The sequence below is a fragment of the Protobothrops mucrosquamatus genome, unplaced genomic scaffold, assembly GCF_001527695.2.
Source record: "Protobothrops mucrosquamatus isolate PMUCROS unplaced genomic scaffold, P.Mucros_1.0 scaffold_135, whole genome shotgun sequence".
Classification (NCBI taxonomy): Eukaryota; Metazoa; Chordata; class Lepidosauria; order Squamata; family Viperidae; genus Protobothrops; species Protobothrops mucrosquamatus.
In genome coordinates this window covers 867,555-888,508 of record NW_015386211.1, presented here as the reverse complement: position 1 = coordinate 888,508, position 20,954 = coordinate 867,555, and the positions used below count along the sequence as shown (strand labels likewise).

Sequence of the window (20,954 nt, the reverse complement as noted above, 5' to 3'; positions counted from 1 at the left end):
AGACTTTTTATAAAAGGGTTTTAGTGCAATAGTCCCTGAGCTAACAAACTAGTTATCCTGTGGTATTCATGTAATCTGAATTTTGAGGAGAAAATAGAGATGTACTTGGTTATCAAAATAATACTTATAGATTATTATTATGCAAAAATGTTACCTATATTTTAAATCTATTTATAAAAGACTAGCAAGAACTAGTTCCGACAATCGCCAGAAGTCAAAAACTGATTCAAAGCCCCTCCACACACACACACACAAAATGCCTTTAAACAAGTGCCTGCCTCAAAGTGTAGAGTCAGTGCGGCTAAGCCTGCTAAATAAGTTGATAGCCTGCTGTGAGAAGTGTTCTACTGGCTTCTATTGAACAGTTGTGCACATTAGTCCTTGCAGAATCATACTTCAAATTTACAGCATCATTAAAGTAACAGGAGACATGTGAAGACAAAAACAGGATAATTTAAAAGAAAATGAAAATTGAAACACTAATAATTGGCTGCATAACTAGGAAATATGTTGTTCATGTAAATGGAATTATTTGGACACAGAATATTAAAAAAATGAATGGTGCTCAAGTTATGGCACCACTTATTTATATTTAAAAGCTTGCCATATTTAATTATTATCATTGTCAATAATAATTTATTGTCCTTGCATATATGGGCAATAGTTTGGATCCAGAGTTTTCATTCCATAAACAGAAGAAATCTTCCTATGACTGACATCTTGCTGAAGAAAAAGACATAGTTCACACACAATTCACTTCCTCCCCACCGCAGCAACCCACATCTTTTCAGCAACTTTTTACAGCAGTTTTTCTGGAGGGATGACCCACCAGCCCACATTTTTTGGGAATTGCCCACCCACAGCTGACAGCAGAAACATCTGTGAACAGAGTTTTACTCACAGCAACTTCCATTAAAAAGACAGAGTACAAAATATGATAGGATTGTAACATCATTACCATCATATTCCATAAGACTGAACCAATATTGATAATTCAAACAAAATTTGAAGATAATTTGAAATAGATTTTAGAGATCTACCAATAAAACTTATGAATATTAACATTATAACAGATCATTATATCTCTTGTTCACCATTCCATATTAAGACAATTATCATTGTTCTTAAAAACATTTTCAATATTTTTTGTAGATTAATTACAAATGTCTGACTGCAGTTTGGTCACAACTAAAGAGTTATTTCATACACAATTACAAATGGCATTAGGATATCCAAAACAAACTGTGCTTATGATCTCTAATATAAACGCAACTTGGTAAAAACAATCCTGCAAAAGTGAGGTCTTTTTTGTGGATGTAAAATAATTAGTAGGTTCTTAGACTGAAACTCACTTGTATAACTCCTTCCATCATTTTCACCATCTTGTTGACTATTGCAATGACTTTGTGAGTTCGTTCAGCGGGACTGATGTCAGGTCTGTACTGGCTTGATAATACATACCGACATGTCATGTACAGAACATAAGTAGGCGATAGCTTAAAATGAACTGTTGAGCTATTGGTGTAATTGATGATGGCAGACAAAAAAGTATCCTCAGCTGAAGAACAAAAACAAAAAAGGGATAAGCTAACTCTTAACTGAAATACCTAAGAAACAATAGTAAGACACCACTTCAGGAAAAAACCCAAATTAAATTATTGGGATCACTTTCATGTTTCAAACATTAATACCAAAATATTTTTACAAGAGTAAATTACTGAAAATTAAATAGTAATGGGCAATAACAGGCAAGTAAAGCAAAATGCAAAAAGGAGTTTAATAAATCTGTATTAGAGAACTCTAAATAATGTCCACCACAATAATTTAAATTAATTTTCCTCACTGTTAACCTAAAACATGGCAAGTAATTTAGTAACATTTCTGATTAAATTTATACATGGATTTGGAATTATTCTTATTTTAATGAGATAGTCAAAATCATGCATTTTTCTTTAATTATTTGATGCCCGTGATCACTGCTAGCAAGATTGGCAAAATGACTGCAGATTAATCCATTTCCTCTTTCTTCGGCTGCTACTTTCTAAAATATTTAACATAGTAGATCTATCTTAAACTAGAAAGTTCATTCTTGTAAACTAAAGCAGATCCGAATAACCGGGCTGTGACAAAATTCACGACAAAACTAGTACTTTTAAACTAGGTTTTATACCCCAGATCATATGAAACCAGACATTTATTTACAGACATGAATTTAAACACTGATTATTTTTATTACTACTGTATAGACAGCCAACTTTCAGTATATCATATTATCAAAATAAAATAGTTTGTAATAAAAGTTGTTGTTAGTCTTATTTTTTAAAAAATAAAAATACATACTTACAGTTTTCTCTGAACTCAATGCTTGCAGGTAGTATCAATTCTGGACCATGTGCATCCTGAAGTCTAGAGGCAGAAAGCAGATCTTCAGAAATCCAGTTCAAAGAGAACAAATTAATTTCATTTTCAAGAGATACAGATTTTTCCAAAGGTTTTTGTTTTATGGTTGTATACATTTTTTGTATACAATATGAAACACAAAAACACTGGGGCGCGGAAATATATCTTGTTACTTTCCTGCTCTTATTATTAGATTCACTGAGGTTACATTTGCTGAAAAGACAGCAAGCCTACTTGAATTGAAAGTCTGCATTATTAATGCATTTGCAGCACACAATGTACCGTTCAAGACAGTCAGTCATCTACTGTAATTAGATCAGGTTACTTAAACTCATAACCAGGGCAAAACAAAAATGAAAGAGCGGTTAATTTATAAACTGTATTATAAAAGTGTTACATAAAGGAGAGTTGTTGATCAGACAGCTCATCCAGTAGTGTCATCTGACAGATTTCAGTATGCCACAGTACCCAGAAGTAAAGGTTCAGGTAGCACAGGTAGAAAACAAGAGAAAGAATCTCAAAATATGAAGGTTTGGGGGTTAGGTCAGCAGTTTAAAAGCAAAGGTATCTGGTGCAAAAGACAGATGCAGTGTAACTCTCAGAGTAATAATGATCACATTAGTTGAGATTCAGACCATGTACATTCTGCAAATTCCTAATAAATAACTTGCTGTACATACATTTTTAACTTTCTCAGTATTTTGATCAGTCAGAATCACTTTCAACTCAGTCTACTGAAGAATAGTATTGTGAGGCTAAAATTAAGGGAGAAATCCGTCTAAGATTCCTTAGAAGGAATCTTAGATGGATTGCTCCCTTAATTTTAGCCTCACAATAATATTCTTCAGTAGACTGAGTTGAAACTGTGATCAAAATACTGAGAAATTTAAAAATGTATGTACAGCAAGTTATTTATTAGGAATTTGCAGAATGTACATGGTCTGAATCTCATCTTAACTCATGTGATCATGGTTTCCTACAAATTTATTACTCTCTGAGTTACACTGCGTCTTTTGCACCAGATAACTTTGCTTTTTTAATATGTTATTGTTTTGACTGATTTCAGAAATATAATCTACAGGTGAATAGATTATAGTACTTAACAGAAATATTAAATGCTGAATAGTATTTGCCAGCTTTAATTTATTTCTCACATAATACTAGATTTAGCATGGCTTAAAAGAACCCTTGGTCTATGGATGAGAAGTGAAATGTCTTCAAAGAAAAACAAGAAAGTCCAGTTGCCTCATGAAAAAGCACCTTTGGGATCCAAAGAAGTAAACCTTGACCACCCCAAGACATTGGTTCCACCATTGAGAACTGAACACAAGCCTTTTGCTCCCTTTCACCATATGGCCTTAAATGCAAGGAGAATTAGGAATTGTTCAGAAAGAAAGTCTATAGGTAGGATGCTAGATAAGTATGAACCAATTTTAACAAGTACAAAAAAAAATTGTACTCTACAGAACCTGTGGCACACCATGAGTTGCAATGGCGGTAAGATTTTAAAATAAATACTAGTATGAGCTCTTAATAAAAGATTATACAACCTATTATTTGGAAAGACCTTTCAAAGTATTAGTTTTCTCCATTAAAATACATTCAACTTCCTTCTCAAACTTGCCTGTTGTTTTTTTTTAATTTAAAAATAACACTGTGTAAATTTTAGTCACAAAATTTGAAAAAGTATTTTTGGTACCTGCCATCCTGTTTGTGGTAATCCTGCTGTTCTATTCTGATCATTGGTTTCACCATGCTTCGTTCAGCTGTGCTAGAAGTTGACATTCTGTCACAGTCCAATCTATTGATGCTCTGCTCCATACGAAACATATCCAAAAGTTGTTTTAGTGGACTTAAATTTATTTTCATATAAAATATGTGAATCCTCACAAGTTTCTTAAAGATTTATCTTATTAAATCTAGTAATAATGAACATGCTTTCTGAAAATGTATCATTGTATTTCTAAAACCAAATAAGTAAAAATTCCCACTGAAGGTGGCCTGTCCATTACCATATGGTATTCCAATAGTACAGCTGCTACAAACCACCTTCCAATATTTTGCATAAATTCCATGAACATTTTAGACAAATCAGTGTGAAAATAAATCATCAAATCATTCAAAGCACTAAACAGAAAAGTGAATGGTTATACTGAGATGTTCCTGTGCTCTTAAATATATTTAAAGTATCAACTGTTAAGTCTCATAGTACTCATGGTATTCAGACTAATAAACTGTTACCTTGCTTGAAGATAATCCTGTTACACTTTGGATGTCTCCTTCCAAATCAAAAGTAGTTTCTTGTACACCTCTGAGAAGGCAATATACATTCAAGAACTAGATGATTAGGAATATTCAGTAAACGTAAGCATATATAATTCAAACAATGCTTACACAATTGTTCAGTATTTATCATTGTTAGCATATTCACTGTGTATTTGATTCACATAAAATATAAAGTATCTGAAAGTGTTAAGAAAGGGTGTGCACATTTCGATTCAAACTATTTTCAGCATGTAATTTCACATTTCAAGTTTGTGAAATATCCTGGGCATTTTCAAAGTATTTTTTGGATCAAACAGAGCTGACCCTAGCTCAAAACAGATTCACACATGAAGTGGAAACCTCTACATGCTCAATATAATTCAAAATGAAATGTGTTAAGTCCTATCTACCTACTTTCCTACCTACCTAAATATAGGCAACCTTTTATTTTTTCCAAGCCTGAATATTTTGTTTATCAGTTATTCTGTCAATCTTGGGATATAGTGCAGAATGCTATACAAAGTATTTTAAATAGAGTATCGTGGCATCACTCATTCTGAAATACTGTTAAATACTATTCCTCCGCATCTATTTCAGATTTTTTTTCAGATGGATTGAAAAGAAACTGATAGTCATACTTCCAGTGAATTTGCTAACAATGATTATTTTTATTTATTTATTTCAATACAGAAATACTATGATGTTATTTTTAGAGAACTATCTAAATACTTAATTAGCAATTGTCAATAGGTTATTCTTTTCCTCCATTGATATAAATTGAATTTTAACACTGTATGGCATTAGATGTTTTTATAATGTAATAAGATACTACAAGAATTCCAGTTAATGTATTTGTATTTACTTCATCATGTTATAGGGTACTTTTTGTTTGTTAGTATTTCTTTTAAAAATAAATTAGCAGACCCAATAGGCTTTGGCTTTAGGTACAGGTACAGGATTGAACACTGGAATGTAAACAGAAGAAGTATAATTCTAATTGAATAACTGAACTTTACAGCAAAAAAGTATCCTTCTTAGACAAGGATGAACTTCAGAGATGCTAAACATTGGCAAAGTGCCAGTCTCAAAAGATGATAAATAGGGTAGGTCTTTTGTTTTTGAAAACAGCCTTTTTGGGGAGTATGCTTATATTGTACAATTCCTTACCTTGTAAGGTAGGTGACTTCCTACCACTCAGACCCTCTTTATGATGATACTAGTTCCACTATCAAATAAATTCCATTTTAATTACTACAGTTGCCCTCTGCTATAACTCTACTTTGTAACTTTTAATGGCATCACCTTATATTGTTTTCAGTTGTCATTAGGTGTCTGAATAGTCCATAAGGTAAAATATAAATGTACATATTGATTTCGCTAATGTACAGTATTATCAAAATCCTAACATTTATTCTAATTATGAAGAAGTGTAAACTGCATCAGAGTTCACACAATGGAGAACAATTACTGGAGAGCAGATTATCATTATTAGTTGGCACATTACATTAAACATTAATACACCTTCACCGTCTTAAATAATTTTCTAAATTTGGGATTACTTCTTAAAAACTGTGGATTTACCCAGGTTTGAGATGTGAACTTTTGACCATGTGACCTGCATCTAGACGTCCTTTAGGAATGTGATCTTGAATGGGGTCCACAAATTTAAATACATGAGAGGTCCCAAACTGAACTTTCATACCACTTTGCAGCATAGTGGTTTCAGAGATCCGCTGACCTTCTACGTAAGTTTCAGCATCAATGCTTCTGGGAGTAACTGTAACAACTCCATCCATGTTAGTAAGGTCACAGTGATGTGACTGAATTCCTGGACCAAATAACTGAAGATACAAATAATCAAATCAAAAGCAAAAAAAATCAGGATTTTTTTTTAAAAAACTAATAAATATGCAATTATCTACATAACTCATTCAAAGAGACATCCATTTTCTCTTATTAAAGAAATTGTTGCAAATTGATGGCACATATCCAATCATCAATCAAATATTATGTAAGCCGAACAGTTATTAGAATGTAATGGGATCAATTAATTAGTGATTAATTCCTTTCCAATAAGAATGCTCTTATTGTAGAAAGTTACATTTTATTAATATGTAGCCTTCTTCAATATACCATAATTTATTCCTTTTAACTACTAAAATGTAGCAGTAAAATTCATTTTTTAAAAAAATCAGTTATTTATGTTTTATCTTGTTGAAGCAAACTGAGAACCACATTTGTTACTAAGAAGTGATGAGTGAACAGTTGAAATGAAATCTGTTCCATAGTATGTTTCCAACCAATTTTTATACTTTTATTTATTTATGCTAAGATGTGTTGAACTGACAATTTTCTCACTCAATAATTCCTGCCTAAATGTATCCTTCATTATTTCTGTGATTGTGAATTATTTTCAGAATTATAGCAAAATGTTTTAATGAAGACAGAACCCACAACTGGCAAAATCTATGAACACTGAACAAAATGATACAAAAGTATTTTAGAAGTCATTCATGAAACAGAAACAAAATAATATTTTACATTTATTCAAATTTAATCTAAGCCATGATTAAATAATACAAGACAGTTCTTTAGGCTTTTGAGGACCTTTATCCTCTTAGTATTCATTTGCCACATTAGGAATCCAATACTTCTGAATACAATTTAAAATACATCACAAGTGCCATCAGATCAGAATACAAGCCTGGACCAAGAGACATAAATGCTAATTTGCAAATCCACATTTTTTGCAGACCATTATTTGGTGGGCTTTTTACAAATAGTGACCAAAACTTCTCATACAAGAAAAGTTAAAATATAAAGCCAAGATCCTTATGGCTCATTTCAAAATGACAGAACAAACACCTGTATTAGCCTTGAACAGTCTCCAAGATTGTCTCATTTCCCACTTACTGAATACACAGATGTTTATAACTATTAATATTGGTCTTTTCTTCAGGTACCTATTGTTACTAAAACTATATACTCAAATCAGTATAGTGTATGGCTATGAGAAGGATTTGACAATGGCTTCAAAGAACCATTTTAAAATACTGCTCAAGTTTATGTTAATAATTTAAGAATTTAGCATGCAATTGCCTTTCTCCAGCATCACTCAAAATAGTACATCTTCTTCAAATGTTCCAATAGACCTTTGTGCATTGCAATGTTACAGAAGAGTTCACATTGTATGCCCTGCCTCACTTAGAAATTTTGCATTACACATGTCACAAAAATATTTTAGCCTCCCAACTGTATCTTGCAACCAATTACATTTTTGTCCAAATATGCTAAATGTGGCTTATAGACATAATTCTTTAATACTCTGAAACTTGAACACAACTTTTATGGAATTATTTGTCTCAAAATAGTATTGCTCACCTGAATGGAGTTGTCATCAAATTTTTCTGTACCAACTTCTGTCACACTCAGTTGCAAACGATAGAGCTTTGGTTTATCTCTGGAGTCAGAACCATCTGTAACAACAGATAATTTTATCATGCAACTAAACAAAGCACACTGATTTTTTAAGACATAATCATATACAGTAGCCCTTGACTTAACGACCAGTAGCTTAGTGACTGTTACCATGGACTTTTTCAGGACTGCTCATGACCCGGCTTCAAAGCTCTGATGCTGCCCATCATTTTGGGCACTCAGCAATTACAGTCATTTGCAATGCCCCACGGTTACATGATCACAATTTAAGACATTTGTTGCTGGAAACTGGTGTCTACTTCTGGTTTCTGCAAAAAATGCCCATGGATTCACCTCCAACAATTGCCTCGAAAAAGGTTGTAAAATCATAGACGTTGTAAAATCAGGTGCAGTCACATGGTGATCTACTTAATGACCAGCACAACATACGACCTCAATTCTGGGCATAGGTTAAGACTCCTCGTATTATGTCAATGCCTCTTCAAAACTAATTTTAACTATGTTTAAAAATCAATTATTCTCTGTGCCACCAAAAAAGCTGCTCTTGAGAATCATCCCTTTCTTTTGCTAGCTCTCATTTTCTCCCTTTGCAGAAGAAAAAGTGTTTTTAATGTTAATTCTTTCCATTCTACATATTTTCATTTGTGTACTATTAAAAGATTAAATAGAACACTTCTTAAATTATATAAGAAATCGTCTCTTTCCCCAAATGTGGGAGAACAAGCTGTGCAGTTTTCTGCCTGTTTATTAGGTTTTTATCTCACCTTTATTTTACAAATAAACTCAAGGCAGTGAACATATATAATGCTTCTTCCAATTTTCTCCACAATAACAAAACTGTTAGTAGCCCACTATTGTTGGACTAAGAGAGAATGAGTGGCTCAAGGTCACCAAGTCAGTTTTCATGCTAAGGTACTGATTGTACATAGTTACAAAATATAATTATCCTAAAAGATCAGAAGCATTATGTGATTTTGGTATGTGATCCCTAATATGCAAAATATCTCTTTAAATGCCAAATATTTATTCTGGATGCCCAATCATTGTATTTCAAAAATTATTTTTATTTGAACATTTGCAGTGCATAGATATGGCAATATCCATGTCAATAATTTTGATAAAATAAAGTCTAGAAAACAATACTGTAATATATACTCCATTGTTGTAACTTCTATTCAATGTTAAATTGTTATCGCAATCTAACAACAAATCAAAGTAATAACCCTAAGGAAAATTCTCATTTGCATTGAAGTAAACCAACCAACCAACCAGTTAGGTCTAATTCTGTTAAAAGTAAGGAAATACTAAGCAGAAGTGCCTCTAACCAGGGTTATGCCTCTCTATGCCTGTTTGTCTATAGGTGAATATCGTGGATTCCATTGACTTGCAGGAGGAGCTATTAATAAACTGTTCAGGAGGGGTGTTCAAACCACTTTTTGCAAAAATTGCTTTATGCAGAGAATAATTCATGATCCAACTGAAATGTTGGTCTGAATATAGACTGAAACAGGGCTATTTTGTTCTGGATTATGATTGAAACACAGATGTGGAAAGCAAAAGTGTTGGTGAGGGAGAAAAAAGCAGGAAAAAGCCAAAACCACCAAAGAGGGAAGGAGGAAAGAAGAGAAACCACTGGGAAGATCAGGGAAAATGCAAGTATGGGGTGGAGGGGGAGCTTTATATGTTTTATGTTTCTGGTAATTACTAACATAACAAATACAGTTAAATTGGGCCACAGAAATATATTTAATGTCAGAAAAATCTAAAACCAACGAATGGATGGATGGATGATAGACATATAGACAGAGACAGAATTGTTATTGAAATCTGTTTTTAAATGGTTACAGGTTTTCTAATATAAATTATCTCCTGAGCAGTGATTTATATTTAAGATTAGCTAAATAATTAGATATATCTAACGTTTATTGATCCAGTAAAGAAACTCCAGAATATTGTATTTTCCCCCAAAACTATGCTGAACGTCCTTCCAGACAATGTTGCTCAATTTCTCCAGCTTGCCTTTTTAATACTGACTTTAAAATAGCAACAGTTAATGTAGTACCCTACCCAAGAGATGGAATTTATAATTAATAAACTTTTTAAACCTTTATTTGAAATCCCATTTTTAGAATAAACTGAAATGGGGAGTTTAGTGAAGCAGTCTATATTTCTTTTAACCTCCAGGTTCCTCTGGCTACATACGGAGTAATGCTGATGTGCAAGTGGATCCTTGTGAAATGCTCCAAATACAAGAGAAATATTAAGCATTATTTTATTTGGTTTAACTGTCTCCATCAGGAATTAACAGAATCTCCAATCTGAGATACCCAAAGAACTTATGAGGAAAAAAGATTATTGTACAATGTGTCATGAAATTATGGTTATAAAACTGAAATTTTCATTTACTTTCTCTCAACATTGTTTGTAACTAAACAATTATTGAATATATTGCATCTATAGTCCTACAAGAGTGTTATACAAAACCTATGGATATACTGTAATCTGCTGCTTTAACTAATTTGTTGAGCTTTTTCCCTACAACGAGAACATCAGGAGAGAATCTTAGAAGATGCTGAGTTTTGGTAAATTGCTTAGTCAACTTCCAGTCCTGCAGAATCCAAAATATTTTTAGGAGGATAGTTCTGATAAATTAAATTTGGGAGTTCTTATCAAATTCAAAATTGTCATAACCTACCCCAACTATCTGTAGCAACAGTAAGAGTGAGGCTGGGCTATAAATAAGATACCCACTGATACATTCCCCCAAGCAGAATCATCACAGTGAAAATTTGAAAGATGTGCATCTTTTCACCCAGCCTATAGAGGTTATTTTTAATTCTAAAGGAAGGGAAACAGATGGTGGAATTAGGAGTAAAACATATCCTTTATTTTTAGACCCTCCATTCACTCCCCATGATCATGTGTCAATCATTACTTTCTACTGTCACCTCCAATAATCTCCAATAGTTTAAAGCAATCCCCTTTGTCAATGAATTAGGGCAGTGGTGGTGAACCTATGGCACGGGTGCCAGAGGCGGCACTCAGAGCCCTCTCTGTGGGCATACGCGCCATCGCCCCAGTCCTAGACCTTCAGCTGGGTTTTATAAAACCTTTTCGCTTTAGGCCTCCGCCGCCATGTGCAAAAAAAAAAGGTTCAATCAGTCAATTTCAACTTCTCGCAGGGAAAAAAAAAGATCTTGCAAAGTTGGAATTGATTGATTGAACTTTTTAGTCCCACCCAGTCTGCCGTTACCACTGCAGCCACGCCTACCCAATGGGCCACACCCACCCAATGGGCCACACCCACCCGGCACTCGACGATGCATAAGTGGGTTTTGGGTTGCAGTTTGGGCACTCAGTCTCTAAAAGGTTCGCCATCACTGAATTAGGGGATCCATTCTTGCTTGTCACACTGGTTCTTTCTGAATTGCTTGTTGTATTAAATATTAAACAGAAATAAAGTCAAATGCCTTAGCAAAGCTAAGATGGCAATTCAAATTGACCCTGTATTTGTTCCTTCTCTAAAGTACCATTAAAGGTAGAGAGTTGAAAGAATTCTGAGATTCAACAGATCAGATGGTTGCTTTACTAATCCAGTCTCTCCTTTGAATGCTGATGGAAAAAAGAGAATGTGATACAAAAAGGCAGGCCTTCCTCTTTAATAATAAGAAGAGCAAAGGTCTTAGGATAGACAGAAACCGAAATTAAGAAGAAAAAAATATTAGCATAATTTATCTGACAATATTTATTTATACAGGCATTCCCTCAACCTGCAATTCAAGGCTGTATATGACATTAAAAAAAGAAAACAAACTAGCAAAAATAGCTGCAAAAGAATAATACAATAAGATAAAAACACATTGTTTTAAACAATCAAAGATAATCTCTAAAATGGGCTCACAAGACCTGCCCGGGGAAAACAGAGTTCTATTGTCTTTAGAAAAGCAAGCAGAATTGAGACCATCCAAATCCCAGAGAGAATGTTTCAAAGGGCAGGCATGGAAACAAAGAAGGCATGTTTCTGGATCCCATAAGCAATGGGATATTACCCACGGTATATCAATTGAATCAATCTTTCTGGGTTGACAGCGAGAATTAGAGATAAGCAAGGCTGCAAATAACCAGGCCCAAATGCACCCAAGGCATTAAAGGTGATAATTAAGCACCTTGAATCACTCTCAGAAACTCACTGAGGACCAGTGCAGTCACAACAGTGTTACATGGGCAAACGGATTTTGCACTCTGCTGTGGCTTCCAAATGATTTTCAAAGTTAGTCCCATGTAGAGCAAATTGCAGTAATCCAGATGGGAATTGACCAAATATGGGTGACTAAGTATGGCCTCTTGAATTAGGAATGGGCATAATTTATGCATAAATTCCTGCAAAAGCCTCAGAGTCATGATGGCCACTTGCTCTTGAAAGAGAAGTCATGAATCCAGGAGGAAGCCCAAACAGCAAACAACTATTTTATAGTCTGTTATTATCTGAGGTAGTGGGTCCTCAGAACCAAACATAGAAAGTCTTCAAGAGGCTTCAAAACGTGTAGCCATGCGGTCTTACTAGAACTGAGACTTATATTCCTCCCACCCATACCCTCACATCTACAAATGGAAACCGAATCTAGATGGAATTATTTGGGCAACTAGGGGCTGAAATGAACTGTGTAGTATCAACATACTGATGATATCTAACCCAAGCTAATATATGACTTCATCCAGAGGCCACATGTAGCCATTAAAAGTGAGCAGGGAGAGAATCAATCTAAGGCAGGGGTGTCAAACTGCCGGCCCGCAGGTTGGATGCATCATAGCGAAACCGTGCCCACCCATTGCCGGCAATGGGAAAAAGTCACAATACGTCATGACACATCACGTGATGTTGCGAGTTTGACACCCCTGATCTAAGGCATTCACAAGGTATGGGCCACAGCTGGACCTCCCTTGGGGAAAGGAAGCAAATCACTACAACACTGTTTCCAACTTCCAGAGCCAACCCTGAACAATATCATAATTGACGGTACTAAAAGCCTCTCAATATCAATTATATACTGGAGTAACATGACAAGACTATTGTTGCCTCCTTCCAATGTTTCACATCTACAGGGAAAATAGACATTCTCAGATTAACTCTCAGTCTCAGCTTCCTTTGATGTCACAGATGCAAACAATGTAAAAAAAGGTACATCTAGCAATTAGAACAGGTGATCACTGCCCCAGGTGACAGATTCCAAAGAAGTTGCAGCCACCAATCTCATCCTGCTATAGGTTATCCAGGTTGCCACCACCAGCACCACCACTATTAAACACTTAACAGCAGATATCATCCATGTCACTAGGCAAGTATTTACTGCTACATAAGCACTCAGCACCACTCTTCCACCACTCTGCAGCTTAGCACCAAGCAGTTGATTGGCTGTAGTTCCAAGTAAGCAAATGTAACTGATCAACAGCTGGTCAGTAGTATCACAGCTATTGCTGCTAAATGGGTATAGCTACTTCATATCTTCTCCAGCTGCTAGACTGATTTTGACATGTCTAGGATCCTGCTTCTTGCAGGGCTGTTCTTCACCAGCCATTTTTGCAACACTGATTACTCCAGCCTCCACTACTATTGTGATCAAAGTTCTTAAATGTTGCCAACAGTTCCACTAGTACCAGAAGAGTTTCCACTCCATCTATAGCCATTGTCTCCTAAACATACTAAGCAAATTCTGGCTTCACAGACCATCACTTCCGTAACTTTATGAATAAGCAATAACTCCCCAGCATGCTCTTTTATTAATGTATTTCCTCATTGAGGCCTTCAAGAATAAGTGATTTTTTTAATGAATCTTAACCTGACTGATTAGTTTATCTGCACTATCACCATAAAGACAAGTTTGAAACACAAGTTTAATCATTCTAGATGCAGTCAAAATGATTCAAACCACTTAACAAAACTCTACAAGAAAATATTTAGATTTTCCCTATATGATGAAGGATAAGTTAATGCTATTTTGGAATTATTCTTTTTTTTTAAAAAAAAAGCAGACTATTGATTACAGGTAATGTTGTTCCCATCCAATCAAGACAAATTATACTACCAGCCTAGCTTTTGTGCAAATTTAATTTTGTAGCCCTGGCATAAAAAGCATAAAATAAATACAATTTTTCTCACTCATATTAATTTTTGTCCCATCAGTGCTTTCAGGTGCTTTTGGTCCTTGACTCAAAATAAAGCTATCCTTAGTTTTTTTTTTACTGTAATTACGGTAGAAATGAATATATGGATTCAAGATATTGGGCCCAAACTAAATACTTTTGATTAACAAGGAAACTGTAGATCCACTAAAGAGAGAAGTTGGCAAGGAAATAACAGGCAACTGGGAGAAAGCAGAGCTGCTTAACTCATACTTTGCATCAGTTTTCACACAAAAAGAAACTATAACCCAACATACCAAAAACTCACTGCAAAAGACAAATTAGAAACAAAAATTAAAATAAGCCAAAAAAAATGGTAAGAGAACCACCTATCCAACCTTGACGACTATAAATCACCATGACCCGACAGATTACTGTACATCCCAGAGTTCTGAAGGAGCTGGCAGATGTTATCTCAGAACCACCGCACCACATCTTTCAAAAATCCTGGAGCACCAGGGAAGTACCTGAGGATTGGAAAAGGGCTGATGTGGTTCCCATCTTCAAGAAAGGGGAAAAAACGGACCCAGGAAATTACAGAGCAATCAGTTTAACATCAATAACTGGGAATATCCTAGAAAAGATAATCAAAAACAGATCTGCGAACAGCTAGAAGCAAACAAAGTTATAACTAGTAGCTAGCAAGGGTTTGTTAAAAACAGATCATGCCAAACCAATCTTATTTCATTCTTCGATAAACTGACTAAACTAATAGACCAGAGAAATACTGTGGACATAGTATTTTTAGACTTCAGTAAGGCATTTGATAAAGTAGACCACAACCTATTCCTTGGTAAGCTAGAAAAAGGTGGAATAGACAACATCACCACCAGATGGATCTGTACCTGGCTGGCAAACCATACTCAACAAGTAGTCCTCAATGGCATTACATCCACATGGAGAGAAGTAAGCAGTAGGATACCACAAGGTTCCATCTTATTTTGGTCACTATATCACAAAAAATATGTTGAGAGTTTGGAAAAAAAAATCAGAAAAGAGCAACTAAGATGATCAAAGGCCTGGAGACTAAAACATATGAAGAACGGCTGCAGGACTTGGATTTGGCTAGTCTAAAGAAAAGAAGAAATAGGGGAGACATGATAGCAGTATTCCAGTATTTGAGGGGCTGCCACAAAGAAGAGGGGGGCACATTATTCACCAAAGCACCAGAGGACAGGACAAGAAACAAGGGTTGAAAAATGATCAAAGAGAGAAGCAACCTGGAATTAAGGAAAAACTTCCTAACAATGAGGATAATTAACCAGTGGAATAACTTGCCCCCAGAAATCGTGGGCGCTCCATCACTGGAGATTTTTAAAAAGAGGCTAGACAGTCACTTGTCTGAGATGGTATAGGTTCATCCTGCTTGAGCAAGGGACTGGACTAGAAGGCCTCCAAGGTCCCTTCCAGCTCTATTCTATTTCTATTCTAATTCTAATTCTAATTCTAATTCTATTCTATTCTATTCTATTCCTATTTCTATTCTATTCTATTCTATTCCTATTCTATTCCTATTCTATTCTATTCCCTATTCTAAACACTGGCCAGTGATAAGGCCAAACTATCTTCTGTAGATCCAATATAAGCTGGTCCTTCTCAGTTTATCACCATGACAGCAAATTCTCCCAGAAGCTGGTATATAATCACAAAGCCAAACTTAGTACTTTTATGACTGGTTCTCTCAACAATGTTATGCTATAAAAGTCAAAGACTAAATCCTACAGTAGTACTAAATATCATTATGTGAGCTCCAAGTAAACAAGCAGATTGACAAAACAATTAGATCCATAGTATAATAAGGGTATTGTATGTGAAGGTAGCATGCAGACAAAGCTTACCTGGGATGCATACTGCGGATCAGCCAAATCCTATGTTAAGAATGCTAATGCAAACGAAACAGAGTGCAAGCCTAGGAAACACACAAACATTCCAATTTCCCTCCACGGTATGATAATCTTACTTCTGGGAAATTGCTATTCTTCAGTTGCCGTGGTGGCTCAGTGGTTAGAATGAAGTACTGCAGGCTACTTCTGCTGACTGCCGGCTGCCAGCAGTTCAATTCTCACCAGCTCAGCCTTCCATCCTTCCAAGATCAGTAAAATGAGAACCCAGATTCTTGGGGGCCATATGCTCTGTAAACCACTTAGAGAGGGCTGTAAAGCACTGTAAAGCGGTATATAAGTCTAAGTGCTATTGCTATTTCTGGAATGTTCCATTTTTGAAATGCAAGTTATACACACTTAAAACTAATCAGCTCAGCAGTTTGTTACAAGTCTGAGAACAGACTTACTGTTTGGGATTAGGAACCAAAAAAAATAAAAATCTGTTTTGCACTAGTCAGCTCTCATTACTTAAGACATATTTTTGGTTTGAGTTCAGATAAAGACTGCTCCCACAGTAGCAACTCCTGCTTCAGACCAGATCAGTTCTCATTTTTATTTTAGTTGTAGTAATAAAAATATAAGAAAATATAAGAAAAAAGGGGTATGTGCATGCGTGTGTGTATACACATACACAAAGACATACATATACATACACAAACAGAAAACTTTTCCCAAAAATGTGTGCCTTTCCCCCCTATGTTTGTAAGGAATTTATTATTGGTGAAATTTATGATACAAAAGACTGAGATCACTGATTGTGGACACACTGTTTATTATTTTTTCAAAAAGGTAATAACCCAAGTCCCCAATATATTGAAACTATCAATGACAAATAGAAAAACCACATTAATCTTTCAAAAGTCATATTTCCTAACCATGTTTGGGTGTCTATGAGAGGAAGAACAGTTTTATTTTACTATTTAGCAATGAAAGGTCTGTTATCAAAATGGAGAGAAGCTTTTTTTGCTAACAAGATTTTAGTGATTAGTGAGAAACAGCAGTATTAAATAATAGAATTACCTTCATAATTGGGATAGTTGTAGTAGGCAAAGTGATTCCTTCTCCCTGGGATTAGAAAGACATGCACAGGACCCAGGTGAAGGCAGCATCAGCAGGACAGATACCATGCAGAACATGCGGAGGAGGGCAGCGAAAAGAAAAGATAGGAAAGAGTGAAACTGTAAGCCACCAACACTTATTCAATTTAAAAGGATGCAGTGCTTTTAATACTTTCAACTTTGAAAACTGCACAATATATAGACATTGGTGTTGTGGATGGATTAATATGATTAAGTAGTTGGCAACAAGCTGCTAGAAGAAAGCACAGAAAAATCATCAAACAAAGTGAAAAGGTGGTAATTGATTGTATACAGGTAAGAAATAATTTATGTTACAGTTCTGTTTTATTATACTCACTGTTCTGTCTTTCATTTGTTTCTTTTTTACAACTACACTAGGATAATGTAATATACATTTAAGCAGAGTCCTGTAACTATATATCCACCAAAGATTTATTTTTTCCAGATATAGATATAACAAAATATCAGAATGTTGTCATATATGAAGTACATTATATTGAAAGTTGTATCTTATGCAGAGAAAACCTGCATATGTCCTATCACATTTGAAAGAAATATACATTTATTTTGTTTTCAGTAGTATACTGACAAAGATATGAACTGTGGAGCTCACTGAGCAATTCTGGCCTAGTCAATTTCTCATGGCAGCCTAAATCACTTATTTCTGTGAGAATGAAATGAGGAAATATTTGCACCTATCATACTTTAAGCTGCCAGGAAAAAGACAATGTATAAATGCAATAAATAAATAGGACATGGAATATGGCAACTAACTGCTCAGCAAGCATACTAATTGCAACATGAAAGCCATATCCCATTTCCTTTATTCCAGTTCACAAATAATTCCATGCATTACAAATATTGAAGATTTAAAGTAGCTTTGCTGACATAATGTCCTTAATTCCCTAGACCTCAGTTATACAGAGGAAAAACTCAAACTGAGAACAATTTAATAAAATAGCTTTATTAATTAATTCTATTAAAATAATAAATGAAATCAATAATGCTCGATAGAATAAAAATGCCAAATCCAATCTGAACATCGCGCTGACTGTGTAATGAAACATTAAAAATGAATTAGACAAATATTTTAAACAAATAGTTATTTTTAATATTACTTTTTTCATAAAAAGATACATCTGCCTGGATAAAATTTCTTTTCAATATATTAACTGCCGTACATAACTTTTAAGGGAGAGAAAAATTGCAGTAGAATTAAAACTGGTATCTTTAACACTACATTTTTCTATTCTAAAAATCTTAGAACTGGTATACTGTTTGACCAAATTTCTATTAAAAACTACTATTAATTTAGTCACACAACATAATCTATATAAAAGAAAGCTGACTAAAACATTTTTAATCTATAGTATAATTCAATCCATAATGAAAACTATCAAATTAAATACATAATTGCTCCTACTAAAAGACTGAAAACTATTTTTCTTCCTCTTTTCAATTAAAAAAAATCAGAACTTACAAATATAATAGTAATAAAATAAGAAGACAGTGACAGTAATAAATGATATCAAAGCAAAAATAAAAACAGGGCTAAAGGAAACTTAAAACCTTCATCCAGTGATTAGAACAAATCTTAATGAATATAAGACAACTAACTACATGTGAGGAAAATATTCTAACTTTCAGGACGGCATTATCAAAACAGTTTATGTCTTTGTCATTCTCAAATTCATATTGCAAGGACATTGTGAGAGACCCCCAAAAGTGATCTCAGCATACGGAGAGGTTTGATGTTGGAAAAAGAAATCTCTTCAATTATTTGTTCCCCCATGTATATAGGGATTTAAAGGGACAGACAAACAGTTTGAATAATTTTGGGAACAGACCAGAAACCAATACAGTTGTAAACTCAGATGGGGGAAAAAGAAAGTTCCAGTTATGTGGTCTCAGCAACTTAGCAGATACAGTACATATTCAGTTAACTGCAGTTTTAAGAAAAACTTCAAGCAAACCTAAAAATTCAAATGAATACTTTTCTTTTTGTCATTTTTCTACATTTCCTAATCAGAAACATTAAAAAGTCACATTTCTTTAAACAAAGAAGATACTATACATTTAATACATGAACTATATTTTAAGTATATTAGGAAAAGAATTCCATTAAAATCCTTAGTAAAATGTGGAGGTCAAGAAAATTTGGATGAAGATATACATCATACTGTGTATATAATACATGCACATGTTAATGTATGCATACGCATCTCTATGTATATAAAAATGGATATGAAAAGAATCCAGATTCTTTTACTCCTAAACTTTCAACATTTCAAAAAAACCTGGATACATATTAACATTGTGCAATGCTGTTTTTTTATTTTCAATAGGTTTTTCTTCACTTACATTCATTTTTGGTCTCAATTCTTCTCCCAAAACCCATAATTTTAATCAGATAAAATGAAAAATACAGTATGGGTCAGCCTTCTTCCTAAGTAGTGTAGACACCTTCCCTGACATACACAGACAAGGTATATTTTATTTGATTTTTTAATATTATTTTAATTTAAAAAGCAGTATACTGCAGAAATAAAATGTTTTTAAAGCCTCAAATATAATCTTTAATTCAAATAAAGTTTTTCATCTAATATACACCCAAATTCTTTGGGAGTACAATAAGCCTGGAGAGAGAAAAAAGAAGGTAAAACTAGAGAGTATGATGGAAAAGTAGAAGTAGTGATCAAGAGCAGCAGCATCACATTGTCTTCTGGTAAAAGGGTAGTTTATCACTGACCATAATCATCATTGCCAGCTGTTTAGTGGCAGCTCTATAACACTGCTGAGCATTTCAAATGTCACCCAGTGCGAAAAGATTGGGATCTCTTGGCCTAGGCTGAGAATTTGTGACTGGTCAAATTTGTGGCTAACCCAAGGTGAGTTTACTGATGAAAAACATCCAAGTCCATTACCATTCATGATGTCATAAAGTTTCTTAAGTAGTACTGATCATTCCCACATGCTGTAGTATAAAGGTCCCCAATCTTTCTTGCTCCATGGACTGGCAGCGGTGGCTGGGGGATGGGATGGTTTCATGCACGCAACCTAGCTCCGACGCAAGTGCAAATGAAGCTTCGTGCAATCGCCTGCCACTTGCGCAGCCTGATCCCCAACAAGCTGTGGACCAGTATCGGTCTGTGACCAGGGGTTGGGGACCCCTGCTATAGCACCAATAATCCTTAAAACTATGCACCATTATATATTTAATGCTTTATAAAAGAACCGTCCTGTACTTTTGTTATTAAAATTTAGGGTTCCAAAGTCCACATTGTTCATACAGAATATCTCATGTACTTTCCTTTTTCAATCCCCTGTCCTTATCTCCTTAAAATTAATCTCTTTACTGCTGTAAACATGTCAAATATACCTGATGGACACTCAGAGAAGAATCATTCTTCAGAATCATCTTTCAACAAATCAAGTATTTCAACAAATCAAGACACTGTACTTTCTCCACTTTAAGTAGAAGTTATGTTCTTATCGGTGATCATGCAAAAGTAAGTGAGTACAATCCATTATCAATTAACACACTATAAAAGCAGGAATTTAGAAGTACAGAAATGGCATGTGGCTCTAACATTATAAGGGAAATAATTTAATATTTCAAGTAGCACCTTATGAAACAATGACTAAAATATAAAGGTGGTTGACTGCATCTGAAAGCAATATTCTATTCTACAATGGCCCATGTTAAACT

At 34.5% G+C, this 20,954-nt stretch overlaps 1 protein-coding gene across 2 annotated transcripts in view; it reads right to left on the bottom strand.

The window, feature by feature from the left end:
- Window positions 1-20,954, bottom strand: part of AFDN (afadin, adherens junction formation factor) — a 90,175-nt gene that overhangs the window by 36,193 nt on the left and 33,028 nt on the right. For both annotated transcript variants that reach the window (XM_029284563.1, XM_015818412.1), the window contains exons 9-14: window positions 8,047-8,141; window positions 6,247-6,506; window positions 4,642-4,711; window positions 4,100-4,212; window positions 2,345-2,406; window positions 1,353-1,558 (exon numbers count right to left, since the gene is read on the bottom strand). In XM_029284563.1, the coding sequence (XP_029140396.1) occupies window positions 1,353-1,558; window positions 2,345-2,406; window positions 4,100-4,212; window positions 4,642-4,711; window positions 6,247-6,506; window positions 8,047-8,141 (806 nt within the window). The remainder of the gene's footprint in view (window positions 1-1,352; window positions 1,559-2,344; window positions 2,407-4,099; window positions 4,213-4,641; window positions 4,712-6,246; window positions 6,507-8,046; window positions 8,142-20,954) is intronic.